At 36.0% G+C, this 19,615-nt stretch overlaps 1 protein-coding gene across 2 annotated transcripts in view; it reads left to right on the top strand.

Annotated features, from left to right (window-relative positions):
- Positions 1 to 1,692: 1,692 nt before the first annotated feature.
- Positions 1,693 to 19,615, top strand: part of LOC133523471 (uncharacterized) — a 57,942-nt gene continuing 40,019 nt past the window's right edge. The window contains exon 1 of one of the 2 annotated variants that reach the window (XM_061859069.1): positions 1,693 to 1,970. Coding sequence is in view for 1 of the 2 variants with exons in the window: in XM_061859067.1 (XP_061715051.1) it covers positions 5,506 to 5,578 (73 nt within the window). In the remaining variant the exon portion in view is untranslated. Of the gene's footprint in view, positions 1,971 to 5,430; positions 5,579 to 19,615 lie in introns of those variants that run through there. The other variant, XM_061859067.1, reaches the window with a different exon arrangement.

Genomic DNA, 19,615 nt, shown 5'->3' with positions numbered 1-19,615 from the left:
TTACGTTGAAACCACGCATTGAGAAGATCTAGGTCACTTTGTGCTTTTGTTATAACAGTGTCTATAGTGTCTCCAAAGTAAAATAAAGCTGTATCGTCGGCGTAAAGTGTTATATCTCCCGTCAGACCAATATCTTTGATACCGTTGATATACACCAAGAACAGAAGTGGCCCCAAGATTGATCCTTGTGGCACGCCATAATTTATTGGTTTGGGGGTACTCATGTGATCTCCTATTTTAACCACCTGATAACGATTTAATAAGTATGATTTGAAAATATTGTATGCCGGCCCCTTAACACCTATGTAAGTAAGTTTATTTAGTATCATATCATGACTAATCGTATCAAAGGCTTTTTTCAAATCTATAAACACTCCGAGTACTATTTTCCTTTGATCAATATGAACTTTTATATTAGTTATAAGATCTATTGTAGCTGACAAAGTATTAGATTGTTTTCTAAAACCATATTGTTTTTCATATAGAAAATTTATAGAATTTAAGTAGTTTATTAAGCGATTATAAATTATTTTTTCAAAAATTTTGGAAATAGTTGGTAGTACCGAAATGGGTCTATAGTTGCCTGGGTCACTTCTGTTTCCTGATTTATATATAGGAGTTACTTTTGCTAATTTAACCGCGGACCTAACGTATGAAAAATGTGGTGTCAGTTATATATGTAGTTCTTCTACCACAAAAAAGTATTGAGATGTAATGTTAAATAAACCAAGTCGGTTATTTTAGTCAGTACCAGCGGATGTCCACAGAACTTGATTTATCAATATAAGATATCTTTATTTTTTTAATACACTTACCTAATGACGATCTTCCGCACAGTCCTAAATGTCGTCAATAAACAAAAACAGCGTTGGGGATAGCACAGAGCCTTGCGGGACGCTATTGGAGCATGCTACGGCTCGTATGCGCTTACCGAACAAAAAGCTATGTTTGCATAGTCTCTTGGGCACTTGGGCAGTCCATAAGATGGCCAGACCCGATCGAATGTCTCCGCTATTTTCAGGCAGATTTATTTCCGTCAGTACAAAAAGGCGGCAAATTTAAAATAAGTAGGCGCGGTTGTCTGCCCATGGAAAATTTCGCGGCTTTTTGTGTTGATAAAGTGGGTTAGCCAGAGTATAGTTTTATATTAAAAGTACCTGGGCGACCGAGCTTTGCTCGGTTATAACTATTTATTGTAATATGGTGGTGGATAATCTTAACTACATTTTTTTACTAAATTAAACTTGTCTAAAACAATAAAAATTAAATAATTATATATAAACTTGAACATATAAAAAAAAAAGTTAGGCATCGGGCGAGATTCGAACCCATAACACTCGTTTAGCAGTCCGCGTCTTAACCCGCTGGACCAGACGGACAGTGGCCGGCAATACGAAATTAGCGACCATATTCTGCGTCGAATGAAAAACGCATGAAAACTCGAAAACACGCGTTTTCCCAAACATAAGACTAATCTAGATAGATTGTACACCCCCAAAAACCCCGATATACCAAATTTCAGCGAAATTGTTAGAGCCGTTTCCGAGATCACATCATATATATATATACAAGAATAGCTCGTTTAAAGGTATAAGATATGGGGATGGCACTTGTAGCCAACATTACGGCGAAGTATAAATGATCGTGTGCGTTATCTGTGGCAAGTTCTACTTACCACAGATAACTAGATAGAAGGTTCGACAAGACCTATGGTGACTAAATAAACTCTCGGTGGTGAAATTGGCAGCAAGAAAACGGTGTGAGTTCCGTATTATGCAGTCTGTACAGTCTGTATGTATATGTTTATTGAAAATGGCTGAACAATGTACCCAGTGAGAGTAACTATTTTTACATTTGTGCTATGTTGAGTTTAGTGCCGTGGTGAAGCAATATTTAGCGATTTTGGCCGTACTAAGTTAACAAGCAACTACGGAGAATTCTCACAAAGAAAAATAATTCTACATACAAAGGTTAGTGTTTTTACGCCGCCCACAGCTTTTTAAGCTGTATCTCTTTTATTGATAAGATCTATTTTAACCGACGATTTATACCCAAAGGCATTTGATTTAGGTCACATTTTTGGTGATACATACTCTTATGGGATTTAATTTATGTAATTAGTAATAGTCGATACAAAATTCGTTTATGACATCATGTAAATCAGCTGTCATTTCATTGATTGTATCGGTGTCTGTAATCAGACACCTTCTGTATTAATTATTATTAAATTTATGGAATCTGGGCAGCGGACACCAAAAATGATAACTGTACATTGTTTAGTACATTGAAATAATTACCACGCTTGTTGGTTGCCAACAAGTCTTATTCATAATGTTATGTTTAGACGCAATAGACTTTCGTTGAATAAATAGGTGACGGATTCAGTAAACAGCATGTAGAATGAACGTTTGTTTCTTTTACATTGTTTATCAACATCATAACTAAATCTAAATTCCTATAGTCCAAAAAATTATACAATAATATGTGATAAATAAGCTAGTAGGTATAGAAACTAAGTTAGAAAACTTATTTAAATTTTTATCAATCTCACACATTTGATGGACACATCAAATCAAGTGTTTGACGGACATTGTAATATTTAAAATTATTAGTGTCTGTCTGAAATTCTGATATGATGCACTTTTTTATAGTCAATTGCTCTTATCAGATCAAGCATAAATTTAACCACTTATTGAGATGTTTCAAACAAGCTTAGATTCAATAAACACTTGTGGTGAGTGTTGGGAGTCTATCGTCAGACTAGCTCAGTAATGCCAAAACTCCATGAGTAATTGCATTGCAACCTCGGAGGCTGCTGGGAAATGGTCGATTAGGTTAATCAAAATTGAAAGTTGTCCTGAAGGAATATAAATACAATAACAATGCACACATTTCAGAAAATATGCAAAATATCAGCTCAATAGAGCTCTAATAGACGTAAGTAAGTAAATGCACTTTGTTGCAGCACAAAAACAAATTAAATAACAAATACATATGTTACATAAGTTATAGATTAAACCTAAACAAAATGGGTTTCTTGAATGCTTTGTTGATGTAAGAGTTGTGGCTATTTATGTGAAAATTCTATTACTAATTTTGTTACATAAATCTGTAGAATAGATAAACATAATTTTACAAGTGGCATATGTTGTTTTCCAGTTATTGGAATTTTGATTTTATTTCAATTAATCAAATTTGAAATTTAAATAACATAATCGGTAGGAAGTCAACAACCTACTACTCCAAGGGATAAGAAACCAGATAGCTTTAATAATATAACCTGGATTTGGATTTTATTCCAGGAAGGATAAATGGGATAAATAATAAGGGAGGAGATAGTATATTGTAAATTTTCTATGCCAACAAATTTACTATTACCTTCTCATTATTCATTTATTAGTTATCAACATTATCATGTTTCTATCAATCAATCAATTTTTCGTGTTATGGCTCCATCAAGGTGTTGATGATTCTGCCAATGTCCAGGTTGGATAAGACACGGCTAGTATATGAATCTTATTACGGTCATAGACAGTGTTCGGTGGAGTATCTGATCTGCAAAGAAATACAAATTACGACTAACTAATAGACTACATACAACTATTAAACAATATGAACACTACACTATGTACAGAACAAACTACAGTTAAGTATTAAATCTACAAACTTATTGTATAATAATATGATACATACTACAATTTAAGATTATTTTTATCTAGGAATTTACTCAAAATACCACAAAACGGAGTAAAAACTAAAGTTAGTAAAAAGTTAATATTTACTGGACGGCTAATCTCACGAGGAAGAAAATCATATATAGGATAACATATTTTAGGACACTCTATCATGTTTCTACAAACAAAAGACAATACAGTCTGCTGACAGACATACCTCAAAGGCTTGCTAGTTAGGTTACATTTGACACCCTTTTGAATATGTTCATGGTTATACATTACAGGGATCACCATTAGTTTCTTCAGGAGTCCAGTTTTTAAAATAAAATGATCATTGCATCCTTTTCTACCAAGTTTATAAAATAAGCAAACAAATGAAATAGCTTGATGGTCTGGATCAAGACCACGGTCCACCATTTGGTGACCCCTTATATATTATATGCACCACTAGCTGTTATATGACAAAATGGTATTGACCATAGGATAGTAGACCGTAGAATTATTAGAAAAACATATTTTTATATGTAAAAACTAAGCAATAATATTTACTAAGCTAAAAATGTAGAGATTTTATTTAATAACTCCAATTCTAGTTCACTTACATTTGCCCGTTTCTAAAAGTCGTAGATTATTAATGCATTTATTGTTTACATCAGTACTCATGATATTAAAATAGATGGACGAATTATCTGCAGATGCATGCAATAGACCGTTGACTTGTGTAAATTCGTCTTGTCCAAACATATTATGACAACTGTCGCTTGTATCTTACAGTAGAACTGGCATAAGCTATTATTTTTACAAGATTTGATCTTACATAGAATGTCTTGGAAATGACTTTTTATAAATTGGACGATATAATATGTCAACTACTCATGAGTATTAAATAAATGAACAAAAAGTTCAAATGTTTAAATTTTTTTAAACACTTATTCTTACCCAATTTACCCATATGTTTAAGATAAGAATAAACTTCTTGTGATGAAAACACTTCAGGTTTTTTTTGCAGTTAGGACAGAGAAATAACTACCACCACATTTTATGATTTCTTTTTAGTTTTACTTATACACAAATAGATGAAAAGCTCAGAAGTCCCTGTATGATTTCCCAACATTATGATGTGGTATGTGGGATAGAATGTTATTGCCCAAACCAAACCTGGTTGTCCCTGGCCTACTTTTTTAATTTGTTATTTATAATGGAGTGGAAACTTTTTCTTCACAACAATTTAGTTTACTTGCAACATTATTAAAAATGTTCTCTATTATGGAGTCTAGGCCAATCCTTACGTGGTTTTAAGTCTTCAACCCAAATAAGCTATTTTTTAAAATTTGACAACTTTAAAAATTGGCACACAACAATTTTTTTGAGCACTAGTAATGCATGAAAACAATGTATGAAACTACGACTGCAACTCCTAGTCCTAAATGTCCTAACTTGATGAAATATTAAGTCACAAACAATGCTTTATACAAATGCCGTCAAAATACCGTCCCTGCGTGACAAATATCGTAATCAGTACAGCGACATCTACCCACAAATAGGTCAGATTCATAAACGGAAAAGCCTTTCGGACGCAGCCTCCGAAAACAGCGGGTAGGCTTAACCGGGGTAGCTAGAGCCTGTGATGCGCGGGCGCTGCGCGCGGGCAGTTCGAGCCATGAGTCACAGCCGCCCAAAATAGCCCGTGGAATGGGCGCCGCCTATCGGCTCGGGCGGGCGGCGTGGATCAGTTTAGTGGCTGCATCGCCGCCACCGCCACAGGAGCGGTAGAGCGGTACCTTGCGCGCGCGCTTAGCACGGTGGCGGCGCCGGCGCGGGATGCGCTGCCATGCCGGTACGACACCGCGAGCTCGGCGACGAGATCGCACCCCCGGAGCCGAAGCGCTGCAGACACTGCGACGGTACCGTACCAAATGTTTATAACAACTTAAAGAAAAAAAAATACAAATAGACGAGAACTTTTAAGTACAAGTGAATAAAGTAAACTGAAGGCTGCAAACCTGGTTTCAGCTCTAGTTTTGTTTAAGCTTAGCCTCGAGATGATAGACAATGTTTTCTTTCTACGATTAGATTTCGAAATAAAAATTAATGACACCTTTTAGAAAAAAATAAAACAAGCATATGAGAAGTTTTACAGATTAAAAAAAATTTGAAACCTGTTTCATCGCAAGTTTACAGTTTTTAGCTTAACTATGATAGAATCACATCTTTTTCCACGATTTCTTTTTGGCATTTAATTAACATCAATACCTGTACCAATCTGTTGCTTTTCATGTCAAAATACGATATTAACTGCAAGGCCTTAAGATGTATGTTACCTGCGGCTGGCTGAACAACAAGAACTCGGTTACGTTTGCGGTGGATAACCTAACCACAATAACTATAGTTTGAAGATTATCCAGCTTTAATTATTACAGTTGGATTCTAACTGTAACTACTTTACTTTCAACCTCATTTTATAAACTCAAATTGAAATAAGAAGCTCAACTTAAGTTGAGCATCAAAATCATACACCTAGATTAATTAACATTCGGAAAGCTGTAAGTCATTGAAATGTGAGTACTGACCATTTTACGGTATGGGTGGTTATTTTATGTTATAAAGGGTTTGCGGAAAATAATGATATTATCAAGGATTCAGGAAAGTAATTAGTGGGTCGCTTTAGTCGCTTAGGTCGGTTATGGCATCAGCCGCGAAAGCTGAAGACGCTGCTTCGACCCCAGCTCTGAGCATTGGAGACCATAGCAGTTTATCCTTTTATATATGATATCTATTTCAGTAATCAAATTGACTTTTCATTTCAATTGCTATGTAACAATTCCTAGTTACTTCGAAAAAATGTTACGCGACGACACGGTTCGACCATTCTAAACTTTATCACAATGTGATTAGATGTGGTCAATTTTGTGTGATTTAAAGTATTGAATTTAAAGGTAAATTTCTGGTTACCGCATACTCAATCCTTTTGATATCTTACGGGTGCTAGAGATACTAGGTATGTGTGTTTGTACCATTTTTATGCTTTCTAATCATTAGTTTATTGTTTTACAACGATGGAAAATTTACTACCATTGGTATTATTTAAATAAAATAAATAAACTTACACAAAATATCGACGTAGCCCCATTTATTCGAACCCGGGACCATCGGCTTCATAGGCAGGGTCACTACCACCCACTATGCCAGACCGGTCTTCATTGGTATTACTTACCAGAAATTAATCATTTTCTGACTGACTGGCTTCTAAATAACAATACCTAATTCCTTATCTTATATCGACTCAGTTTTCCATCATCATGAATAACATAATATTACTTTCAGGCACCTCGGTATCGAACAGGTGGTAGTTTAACCACATTGAAACGTATTGTAGCGCGAGCTTTTGATTTACTCGTGTAAATCAATTGCCACTACCAAGTTGACCTCTAATCCTAATCTAATACGTCATACGGTATTTAAGTTTGTTGATCCATAGGTATAACTGTATTCGTTATTAAACAGATTATTGTTTATGAAGACATTGTATCTATATTTCGGTGTCGGAAGCTTAATTAAACTTTAACTCTAATTTCTGACCTTTGTGTTGCTTAAATGCCACGAGTCCTATATAGACATTTGATCCTCAGGAAAATCAGGATCGATTGTCATTATTTACAAAAAACTGTCAAGTAGCCAAATTATAAAACGTCCGCTGCTAAGTTGTCCTCTTATTTACTATTGTTGTATATAATCAGTCGATACTTTATTGATTCATATCCGTTTCTAGCGGCTCGATATCAACAGGTGATTGTTTATGAAGACATTGTATAATTGGTAGTTGGAACGTTTGACCCGCGTAATTACGGTGCGCGCTAATCGCCGCCCGCGCACTTCGCCACGTGTGCCGCTGACTGACAGCTGTACCCCCACCTATATAGACCAACACCCACCTTGCGAATATCGCCTTTATACTATCTGTAATAAAGATCGTAAATGTGGGATTTATTTGTCGTGAAATAGTCTTTTTTTTGGGAAAATGGTGTCAGCCCTCCACTGACCGGTAATTAGTTCAGTTTTTGCTATTTTACCCCTTTTACGTTATTTAGAGTTGCTCTTCTTGGCGTGTATAATGTCTTTTGGAAATTAATGCATACCTACGCAAATCGTTAGCTGAATAACGTGGATGTAAATAACCAGACCTCGGATTTTAGAGGGCATAATTTATTGTCAGGTAGGGAGTTCCTATATCGGTAAACTCAATTATCGATGCTTCTCACATATCCAAATGATCGCTCCAAGTTTTGTTTGTAAAATACAATTATCATGTTATTGAAATTTACTTCTTTACTTCGTTATTTTAAAGGGATTTCGAAACTTCACTCGTCATCATTTTTTTCTAACCAAGCCATCATACAAAAAATGCTTTTTGTAAACTTTACTAATTTAATCATCGACCCCAAAATAATACTTACGAATAATATAGTTACAAACAAAGCCGGGATCGATCACTAGTATAAGGTAAAGGTATCGATAATTAAATTTAATAATATTGGAACTCCCTACCTGTCAATAAATTATGCGCCCCTAGAATCCGAGATCTGTAAATCAGGGATCGGAACCGGTTTTTTGCAAAAACATCGAAATAACCATATATTTCGGTTTATTTTATACTCTAAATGTAGGACTCAGTTGTGTTTTCAGATAACGACTTCGTATTATTAGATTGCCTAATTAGAAATGAAGTAATTAACAAAGAACGAAAAAATACCGTTTTCGTTCCCATACAAAAAATACCGGTTTCCGATCCCTGCTGTAAATAACATAGGTCGGAAACTTTTTATATGATCTGATGCCACTTTTCATTGACCGTTTTTTAAGTAGGTATGTATAAGTATTATCACACTAATTATTCAATGACTAACATAATAACGACGTGCCACTAGGTATATAATAGCAAACATTTACCCCCTTATTCATCTACACGTTTATGAATAAGGGGGTTAATTATCCCATACATTTTATTCATGAGAAAATAAGTAAGGTTTGGTGGTTCTGGGATCTTGGACTATCAGTGAATTTAAACTTTCATTGTTATTTTATTTAACTGTGGGAATTTGTAAATTTCTGTATTATTGTCGTATAATATTTATTTATTTATTATTTTGTTACTTGAATTATAAGTTATCATGTAACGCTTCTGGCAAAAAGTTTAATTGTATAATTAATAGTTTCTTGATGTAGTTTATCAAAACGCTGTGGCCCAATCTGATAAATTATATTCGAGTTACAAAAGAAGCCTTTATTTATACGTCGTATTCACTGGATACTATATAGATTGACCTGTACATACAGTACATACACGCATATTGTAAATCCAACTTTCCCCGAGTCTAGTAACAAATATCCAACACCCAGACACTCAGCGATGAACATACTTATACTGATCTGTTATCTGCGAATTATATAACCTTATTAATCTAAGATCTGTTTTATACAGTTGATACTAGCCTGTAGTCAAGTAGTCAAGCATTAAAAACTGCCCTGCAGTGATAGCGGATAGTTTCACAACTCGTAGATAATGGGTGGCTAAAATTGCCTCGCGGCGATCTTCAAAAGTCAGTCGGAGTCAAAACATTATTTATTCAAGTAGGCCTAACCAGAAGCCCTTTCGAATCGCTAGCTAAAACATCTCGTTTTCACGCCTGTAATAAAGTGGTCAAACGGGAACAGCCCTGCAGTGATAGCGGATGATTTCATATCGCGTGCCGACCGCGGCTGTCTGGCGTCTCGACGAGCTATCCTAATTAATCGGCGTCTGCACCGCGCCACGCCGCTTAACGGTAAGCACCTGTCACTACCGCAGCGCAGCAGTAACGAAAGACGACAGAGTAACAGCTTCTTACTACAGCGCTAAAACGAAAGCATTCAGCACATGCATCTAGATAATGTATATGGCATTTCGTATCGACGATAACGTCGGTTGTATGCTACTCTGTTTCGTTTCTTTACTCCTGTATCACACAAGACCTGCTCTCACGTGTCTTTTTCGAAAGTAAACTATATCCAATTATAGTCTTTAATTTTGTCGCCATTATTGGTCAATATAAACGGTAAAGTTAAAATGGAGAACAGGTTTTGCAAGTAGTGCAACTGAACTGTTTGCACACCAAAATAAGATTGCACGGTTTTATTCTCTGGAAATTTAATTTCAGTTGTATTAAGTCAAGCGGGTCAGTAGAAGGGCTCTAATTTTATAAACAAAGTGCATTATCGACGTTTAAAGTGAATATACCTTAGCGGAATAACCTGTTTCGTTGAACAAAATTTATAGTGCATAAGAACCTACTTGTACTTATTGCGCGGACTTTCAGAATTTACCTTAATGATTGCCCCAGTAAACGGTAACAGTAAACATATGGGGTTGAATGTGTATATTGCTTTAGCCGCGTGCGCCGACACGCCCTAATTATGCAAGTGAGATACCAAAAAACTACATTACTACTCCTATTTTAGACTTTCTATAGAAGCATTAGAGCTCAAATTGCATCGGTGTAAATGGTTTACTTAATGCGTTCTCATGTTAAAGATGCAAAGTGTACTCGAAGTATGGTTACCGCATGTTACGATGCGAGTCCCGAGACCAAATTATCTCTTTACACACACAATTACATTTACGCGTGTGAATGGAATTCGCACGGTGCAACATTCTTTGACACAGATATAAATAATGGATTAAGGAAATGTAAGGTACTCAAATTTCGGTAATATTTTATTTTTAACTAATACTTTTATTAACGCTAGTTTATTATTGTAATGTCATGAAATCAACATAATCCGGTCCAGTATTATAATCAATAAGATCATTGAAATAATGCAAAAATTGTTTGTGAGATTGGATTAAAGCCTTGACTTATCGACAATTCGACATACCTACATTGCCTATTTACGAAACATTCAATTTAGAACCATACTATTATATACCTATAGATCTCTTTAGGGTTCCGTACCCAAAGGGTACAACGGGACCCTATTACTAAGACTCCGCTGTCCGTCTGTCACCAGGCTGTATCTCATGAAAATTTTCACCGCTCACGCACTGTTGCTGCTATAACAACAAATACTAAAAAAATACGGAACCCTCGGTGGGCGAGTCCTACTCGCACTTGTCCGGTTTATTGTTTACGAATGATGGCATAATATTTTTTTTATATACTTTGTAATTACTTGTGAGTTCCTGTAATTGGCTCTCTGTATTAATCTTGTTGTCCTACTGTAAGTTTAAAGCTGTTGGTTCTCCTGAACATAAATAAATAAATAATTGTCACTGATAGTATCCCTTATTGAGTTGGCAGCGGTAATAAATTCACACATTCCAGCAATGAAAATGTGGAAAATTTCAGCAAATTGACTCATTCTAATTTATTTAAAGCCCTTAAAAAGTGAAAACTTCTATAAATTCGTAGTTGACCTACATTGTTATTCAGATACAGAGTCACGCCGACGAACATTCTTAAACAAAACAAAGATAAAATCGGCTGCTTTAATTAAATCGTGCCATTAACATAACAAAGGTTTGTAATACCAACCTTAAAACCACAACTAAGGAGGTGCGGGGACAATTTGGACGGAGAGAACATGTTTACGAGATCTTATAGTCACAGATTGCTTACTGACTGAACAAGCGCTACCGTAATAACAAAATATGAGCGCAAGCGCCACAAGTATATTTCTAATTCCTGGTAAATTTGATCAGAAATCATGATCGCATATCAGTAACTTGACATCTGTTGGGGTATAATTAGAATTACCAATATAAACGCACTTTTTAGGCACGGCGACATCGGTCCTGGTACTAATTGAGGATGAAGCCGTATCTCTAGATATAATTTTATTGGTTAGCCCTAGATTAAGTTACGTCCGCGAGTACACGTTTACGAACTGTAAAAAAAAAATACAAATAGTGGCAAAGTATGCAATTTAACGATGCGGCTCGCGGGTATAGGTATTATGATAAATTACAAAAATCTTAATAATTGCACACGCCAATTACACAAAAAGTATAGGAGAAAAAATATTTAAACTAGAGGCAGGCACAACAGGCCAGCTTATCGGTAGAAAGCAATCTCTTCCTGACAACTTATTAAGAGGAATTCGATTAACTTATATCTATGTATGTAAGTCTTGTAGACGGTTATCTCACTATCTCTCTTACTATTGCCATGACCACGTAAGCGTGAATGAGAAGTTTTACAACCCCGGTCGTCAGTTTTGTGTGCGGATAGTAGACAAGGTGGCGCTAAAGTTCCATGGACGCCCCGCTACTGATACAGAGTCTACAGGATGTAATCTACGTCCCGGTTACATAAGACTGCCCACTCGGGAGCGTTCTGGCCACTATTTATATGCACTTTCCATTCCCGGCCGCCGTGACACATATTACTTACTCCAGTGAGTAAGGGTGGCTAAAGATATTCCTAGCGTTCTACACGTTTGCTGGATCTAGATCGTAAAGCGTTTAACGTCGTGTTTTTTTATTGTTTACGAATGTAACAAGAAGCGGACTAGTTTTTGTGTTTACTTTTTTATCCCGTTTTCCCGCTCAAATAAGTTTTTGATTTTACAATTTTAACATTGAACTAAACAGTAATAATGGTGATTTGATGAATGTTGAAAATAAATCATGAAAGTAATTAGTAGTAGTGAAAACCAGAAATACAGCTTTATGCTAATGTTGTCTTTGTTGGTCCAAAAACACGTAAAATTGCCTGCCAAGCCGTGAGTCTAGTCGCAATTTTACGTGACAAGCACCTAAACATATAAGTCATATAACATGGGATGGGATGTAATGAAAATTTGTTGAAACCACTGCAAAGTAGAGGCAAGTACTAAATGTTTTAACTTTATACAAACATGGAAAGTTCTCCTGGTTTTGTTTAGCTATTACATTAAAATTTATTTATCTATTACATTAGGTATACTTTTTCACAAATAATAAAATAATTTTCTTAAATATATCAATGAGATATTTAGTCATTAACAGAACTGACGGATTACTTAGATAAAAAAAAAACCAATCGTCCACAAATAATAAAACCAACTAATGTCATCATACAGCAGTAAATCATGACCTGTTAAAAGATAGCGGTTATTTTTGACACGTTTAGTCCTATTAGTAGTGCGTCGTTTACGAGTCACTGACGACGGCCTTGTTTTCCCTTAATTCTGGTTCCAGTGAAGGATGTCGAAACAGAGGCCTTGTTTTGTTCTAGAATAAATATTGTTTATTTTATTGCACTTATATATAGTAGAATGCTAAGGAAAACAAATACTTCTTGCTACGAAATGTCATTCGGTATTTACAAACTTGGTGCCATCGTAAGGCTGAAAATCTTGGGATTGCATCCTTTAAATTGTAAAGCAATGTGTTGTTGCAACTTTATAAGTGTGTTTGGTAGGTTTAGGTTCAGAAACAAATGCAACCGGGAACGATTAGACGAGAGAAGTACTCGACTCTGTACCCCTAGTGTAACTAAATTCGATTTCCAAACGTGACGTACGCGTTTGCGTTTAGTCTCATTTTGTATTGGATTTCGAAAGAGCGCGCCAAGCGGGACGTTTTGGAAACTCAAAATCCTATACAAAATGAGACTTAACGCAAACGCGTTCGTCACGTTATGATGTCGATCAAAGTTACACTAGGGGTACTGTTTATTAGCACTGATGGTGAGAGACATTTAGCCTTATCAAATAAAAAAACATTAATTTTCAGGCAACAAAGGTCCATAGATACCATACAGATTAACATACTAAAAATATATATCATTTCGGCGACACAACAGTCTTTTGCTGCTGCGCCAGAACAGGTGGCGCGACGCCTGCCTTAGCAGTGTCAACTGATATATTCGGTAACGTCTGTGTAACTTACTTTCTATACATTCGCTCGTATGCTAATATGCGAGTACGAGCGAGATGCATAAAAAGTAAGTTATACGCACACGCTAGCGGATATGTCGGTGTCAAACTGGTAGTATCCGTACTTGTTTTCCTTTACTCTGATTCCAGTGAAGAATGTCGTAACAGAGGCGTTGTTTTCAAGCTGGGCGTTTTAATCATCCGCCCACGCCCGCGCCGGCGCATCACGAGATTTCCTTAGTCAAGTACAGGAAAAGCCATTAAAATTTTAAACGCCATCAATGCTTCAGTAAACAGCCTCCCACACCTTTCCATTGATACCTATCTATCAAAAGTTCGCAAGAAAAGATACCTTAGGAATACGTTTGCCTTTTGTAATACAAATGTACTGTCATGTAATATTTGATATAGAAATTAAGGGTTTAAATAATTAGGTAGGTTGTTAAATAACAGACAATTTATACTAGATAAACAATGTATTGACCTTTTACATACCTCATAATTTGAGTAAAATAAAGCCAAATAAGATATTGGCAATCACGAGTATGGAATTTTGTAATTTTCCGCCCAAGTCGGAGTGAGATCTATTTATGCACCGAGCTGAAAGGTCGGGTTATGCGAATTGTGTCGCGCATAAGAATGGAATGTTTGCGTAGATGAGTTACAAACAATGCATTATTCCGGCTACTGCCTACAATGAAAGCGAGTGTATACACAACAACATTTTACGTTGTGATTTCGAGTTAGTGCCAGATGGACGGGAAAAGTTTGATTAATTGGCCCGGCCGTAGGTGTATCCTAATGTGAAATCGACATGAACTCCGCGTAATGTGAAATCATGGCGTTAGTTATTAAAATCATCATTACCCCCTTTATTAATTTGTTGTGCTGCGGTTAAATAAGACTTATTAATTTCGTCTCGATAAACATAAATGCTATCTGCGCCGTGGCTTGCATCCGTGAGGTTGTTTTTGTGCAGTGCATGCATGAATTTAATGAAGACATTACCTTGTTGCTTGTTGCGTTAGTGATATTGTCTCGTTCGATGTTGTCAGAGACAGTATTCGACAGTTTATGGGTGGCAGTTAAATATACCCGTCTCGGTTTGTCGTCACAAATAGAATTTTGGCACTGACTGTCCGTGGTTGTGTAATTCACATATAAACCACTTGTTGAATTTAAACTGTCTACATATCGTCAATATATCTTTTATTATAGTATTAATCATCATATTTTACTGACAAATTAATTATGTTAGGGATTTTAAAAATAGAAACCATGACGTTGGAATTAGCATTAGATATACCTACATACATAAAGGTCGTATTCAATACTGCTTTTGTGGTTGTTTATAGTGCTGTATACCGTACATGAAAAAATGTTTACATAGAATACACACAATTTGAGCTTTATCGACAACGTGGGCGGGTAATTAGTCTACTCGTCCTCATTTTGTATATGCACCTTGACCTCGTTGGTCTTTTATGATGTATCTATCTCGTATTATCCAGTTTAATACCGTTTTTTAACTGACTAGTAAAAACACCGATTTTACTTCCATGCCGTTAGTTCGGAATAATAGCAGCGAGACTATCAAACCAGACTACGTGATTCCTTGTCACGCGACAAACTATATCTTCTTTAAATCTGTCTAGTGCCCTGAGTTTGACGAATCGGAGAATTGCGTTGAGCCATATGCAATACGGTGCCCGGTTGTAGCCACCCTTAAGATTAAAAAAATAAAAGTTTCTCATTATTTCGTATCAAATTTTCTTAAGGACATAATTAAATACGAGTAGTGATTGAGTCAGTGGTGACCGTGGTTTACTGCCAAATGCATTACCGATAATGCCGTAAAGTTGCGAGCACAACATGAGCATGTTGGCGTCCAAACATGTATTAGGTATTATGATAAACGAGGGGGTGTCGTCGCTTGCGATTAGCGCAAGGTACGTCCGCTGCGTCGGCCATGCGAACCATATTACCGATATCTAACGACAGCATCTTGGACCCGTGTCAACACGCCTCTGACAAACCACTTTCAATTTCTAAACCCGCTGCTTATACTCGTATACCGAATCAACGTATACACCGTAATTCATTAAATTTCTGGCGCGGTCTAAGATTAATCACATGAATTCACTGCCTCCACAACATTTTATACCAAAGATAGTTTTGTATTTAGGGCAGCCTCTGTGACACCTATCAACTAAGTGGCATTTAGATATATTTCGGCCGCCTTTCAAAATAGTTCTGTGAAATCGTTGCTGTTATTTTAACATGAAACAAATTTTTCACTCTATTATGGCGGCGGGAAAGAATTTGTTTTTTCACTTATAAAAAATGCAAACATAATTTTAATAAATGTGTTTTTTCACGCTTTCTAAATATTGTATCAAACATATAAGTAGACTGAGTAGTGTTAGTTTTTGCTGTGATTTGACAGCAGATACTGCTTCTGAACTCGTCAGTTTTTTATGAACATTGCTCGCATACTTGTCGCGGTTGCTAGTGCACCTCTCTCGTCGTGAATTAGTGCTGTCGTTAAGTGGTAGTTGATTCGCTCAGCTGTCAACCGAGTGACAAACAAACGTATATACGAAACGAGATTGGCTATAAATACAGTTTTATTACGGGAAAACTACTTTAGACTAGCCAGATATACCTACCAACTAAATAGCTAATATCTAGTGTAAATATGTGTTCAACTGCTAGCGTGAGACAATCGGATTCTTGAAACGTTTTCGTTTATTGTTAATTTTATTTTAACAACACGTTCGGATACACGAGGGCGTTGCGCATGGGATTTCATAAGTCTGTTAAATTAATGTGATGCCACTAGCGACATCCACACTAAGCATCCCCAAATACATTCTAAAATAAAGAGTGCCTTGGACGTACGACATTAGAAGCTTTACGTAAACTTTTCAGCGTGGCGCTGTTACAAAGTTTGGCCTCAAAGTAATTTCTTTTTTCGTTTAACGACATTGATGTTTGGTGCCTGAAAAAAGTTTGAAACATGCTTGCTAATTTTAATATGCAAATTACAATATTTACATAACTGAAACAGGAGTTAGAGTTCATCCTTGGCGTACGTTTTAAGTTTTTGACGTCAATGTTTTAAATGCAAGAGGAGGTGCGCGCGCGTTTCATGCATGATTCACTGCACTAGTTTCTAGCTAATTTATAAATTTTTTATAGGCTTTAATATACTATTATTTCAAACTTTAAGCTCATCTTTTGAACTTTAATGAGCAATAATCACAAATGTCGGTGCCCTAGATTTCGTACAGTGAATTTTTCATTGCATTCAATTAATTTTTCCTAACCCAATTAAAGCAAAAAAGTAACAACTGTGTAAATATATTATATGAACTTCAGAATTTTTGGAAGTATATTTTGCCGGAAGCTTCGACCGAATCAATCATACCAAGTGTGAATCCTTCATCTTCAACATAAAGAATATCAAGATGCTTCTAAATATTATGCGTATTCATACATATTTGGTAATAAATTAAAAAGTGCCGGTTAGCAACAGCCGCGGAGCAGATAATCATAATAGTAAACATCCGCAGAATACGTGCTTGCGCAAAGCTTGCAGTTTCGAGGCATTTCTGCCATGTATCGGCAGTGTTTACGCACTGCGACCCTGGACGACGGCAAAAATAACCTTTCTTATACAATATTCGCTGGCGAGCCGTTATAGAGCCGATCGTGCAGTTAGGCTGTTCCGATGATTCGAGCCGCCCATCGAGGAAAATATCTTCAGTAACTGCATTGTAAAAAAATTGATACTTATTAGGACCAAAGACACGTTGCATCCAAAGCTACCTGTTGTTAAGGCCGCAATATCGGCAGAAAGGAACCCCGGCCATGTACTGTCAATGTTATTACACTTTTTTTTTTTTGCAAAAATATTCAACTGGCCACCAAGGAGTTAAGGTTCATGAGTGCTATGAATTGTTTTTATTTTATTTTATTATAATGTTTTTATGAATGTCACAAATCAAAATTAAATTTAGAATGTAACTGCTTACCTGAAAAACGAACTTACTGACTATTGTGGCGCAGTGATCAAAAGAGGGTACCTGAAAAAGATAAAATTATTTCGGAATCACACGGAATCCATGTATTTGACGCAAGGCACTATTCTGATCCGCTATTAATGTAAGAATATTCTTGTACGTCTGTTTCATAACGACATCGAAGACAACTCTATGTGCCACTTTTGTGTATTTTTTTGCTTTTTATTACTTTCTACTCGTATTTAGAAATAGTACGAAATTCAATAAAATCCTGATATTCTCATCAGATGTGGTTGTTGTATTGAATTGACATATCTAAGAATAATAACTTACTCTAGGCTAGGCTAAGGAGATTGCAATATGGGTCAACTTAGTCCTTGTCGCATTGATTCCTCGTGTCAATCTTGTATTTAAAAAATCATTGAACTTATATCTAATGATTTTATGCACTATAAGCACCAGTTTCATCATCATCCGAGGATGCAAGTAATTTGATTACCATGTGTCCAACAAGGAATGTTAGATACAGTGTAAAGGGTGTTTTGAATTGATATAACAAACGAAGGTCAAGCAACGTTAGTCTGGGTCTGAGACTACAAAAAATGTAGTATATTGTTAATGTTCGTCGAGCAGATGTCAGGTCAGTCATAATCCTCGTTTTGGCAAACTCCGCGCCGGTCGTCACGCCGAGTCCATAACTCATGCTTGAGGATAATTTGCTTGGAAATAGATAGACGCCGAATTGTTGCCAATCTGCCGTCCATGCTAGTGGAGTTATGTTTGTATTATTTGCTTCGATTAATTTTATCACCTGGAACGGCTTGTTTCATTCAGACGTGTCGGGGTAATAAAAGTTGAAGCCGTTCTTAAGCTTTTGAGCACCAAGCGACATATCACTCATGATCATGTCATGCAAATAAACCAGAACGATTTCTTAAGCATTGAAATACACAGCACAGTATGTACCTTATGTATGTACCTTTTACATAGTTTTGCAAGATTCTTTGACATACGTTGTGGCAACGTGGGCACGATCAGTCAAAAGATTTAAATGAACAGACACTCAACGCCAGGATTGCCGGTAGTTATACTTCCTATCCAAATCCAAGACAACAAATATAATTTACTAGCAGCAGTACACGTTATCGTGCAGTCCAAGTCACACATTTTAGAGATATAGTATTTAAAAAAAGAAGTTCGCGCTGTCCCTCTCACTCGCTACGCTGCGTTCCTGCTTCGACATCGCTCCTCCATTTGGATACTCGCATAATTGTAATCAAACTTCACAGGTAAGCTCGTTTGATTATTAAGTATAGGGGTATATTGCAGTGGCGATGGAATTACTCTCTTCTCCTAGCATTTTGAGTAACAACGGAGCTTATGTAGTGCGCATTCATTTGTGTCGAAATCAAAATGAAAGTTTACCGTAAACACTTATAATTGACATTTTCTAACATTATTTTAACCGAAATACATCATATAGGATACCTCAGAATAGGATACCTCATCCTTCATACTGTCTAATTATTTATTAACCTAATGTGTTTTATCAGTACTGTAGAGACTAAATAAATATTATTTATAAGATTTCCCTTTATGTCCCAGAAATAACTATGCTAACTGTGGAACATCCCAAGATTATTAATAGTCATAATACATGACTAATCTAATATTATCTAATTGTTTATTCAGATTTATTAATAAGCATGAAACCCACATTAGAAAACAAATATGTCACTTCATTAAATCTGTAGGATTTATTTTTGGACACGTGCATAAAAGCTATCTCATAGCAATTACACCTGCTAACAAATGTAATCCTTATTACACCGACTAGGGATATCGTATTATGATCTTGCTAAACTATTTTTAGACTTTTTTCTTTCAAAAATTATGGTACATTTTAAACTATATTTAGGTTCGCCAAACTTACGTTTAACGGCGAAATTAGGCACTCATTTTCAAGGTTAGTACCTTAACACTTTGTTAGTACCTTAACGCTTGACGCGCAGATTAGTCAAA

This window comes from Cydia pomonella, chromosome 12, assembly GCF_033807575.1.
Source record: "Cydia pomonella isolate Wapato2018A chromosome 12, ilCydPomo1, whole genome shotgun sequence".
Classification (NCBI taxonomy): Eukaryota; Metazoa; Arthropoda; class Insecta; order Lepidoptera; family Tortricidae; genus Cydia; species Cydia pomonella.
The sequence above is the reverse complement of the archived record's forward strand: the minus strand, read 5'-3'. Positions and strand labels throughout refer to the sequence as shown.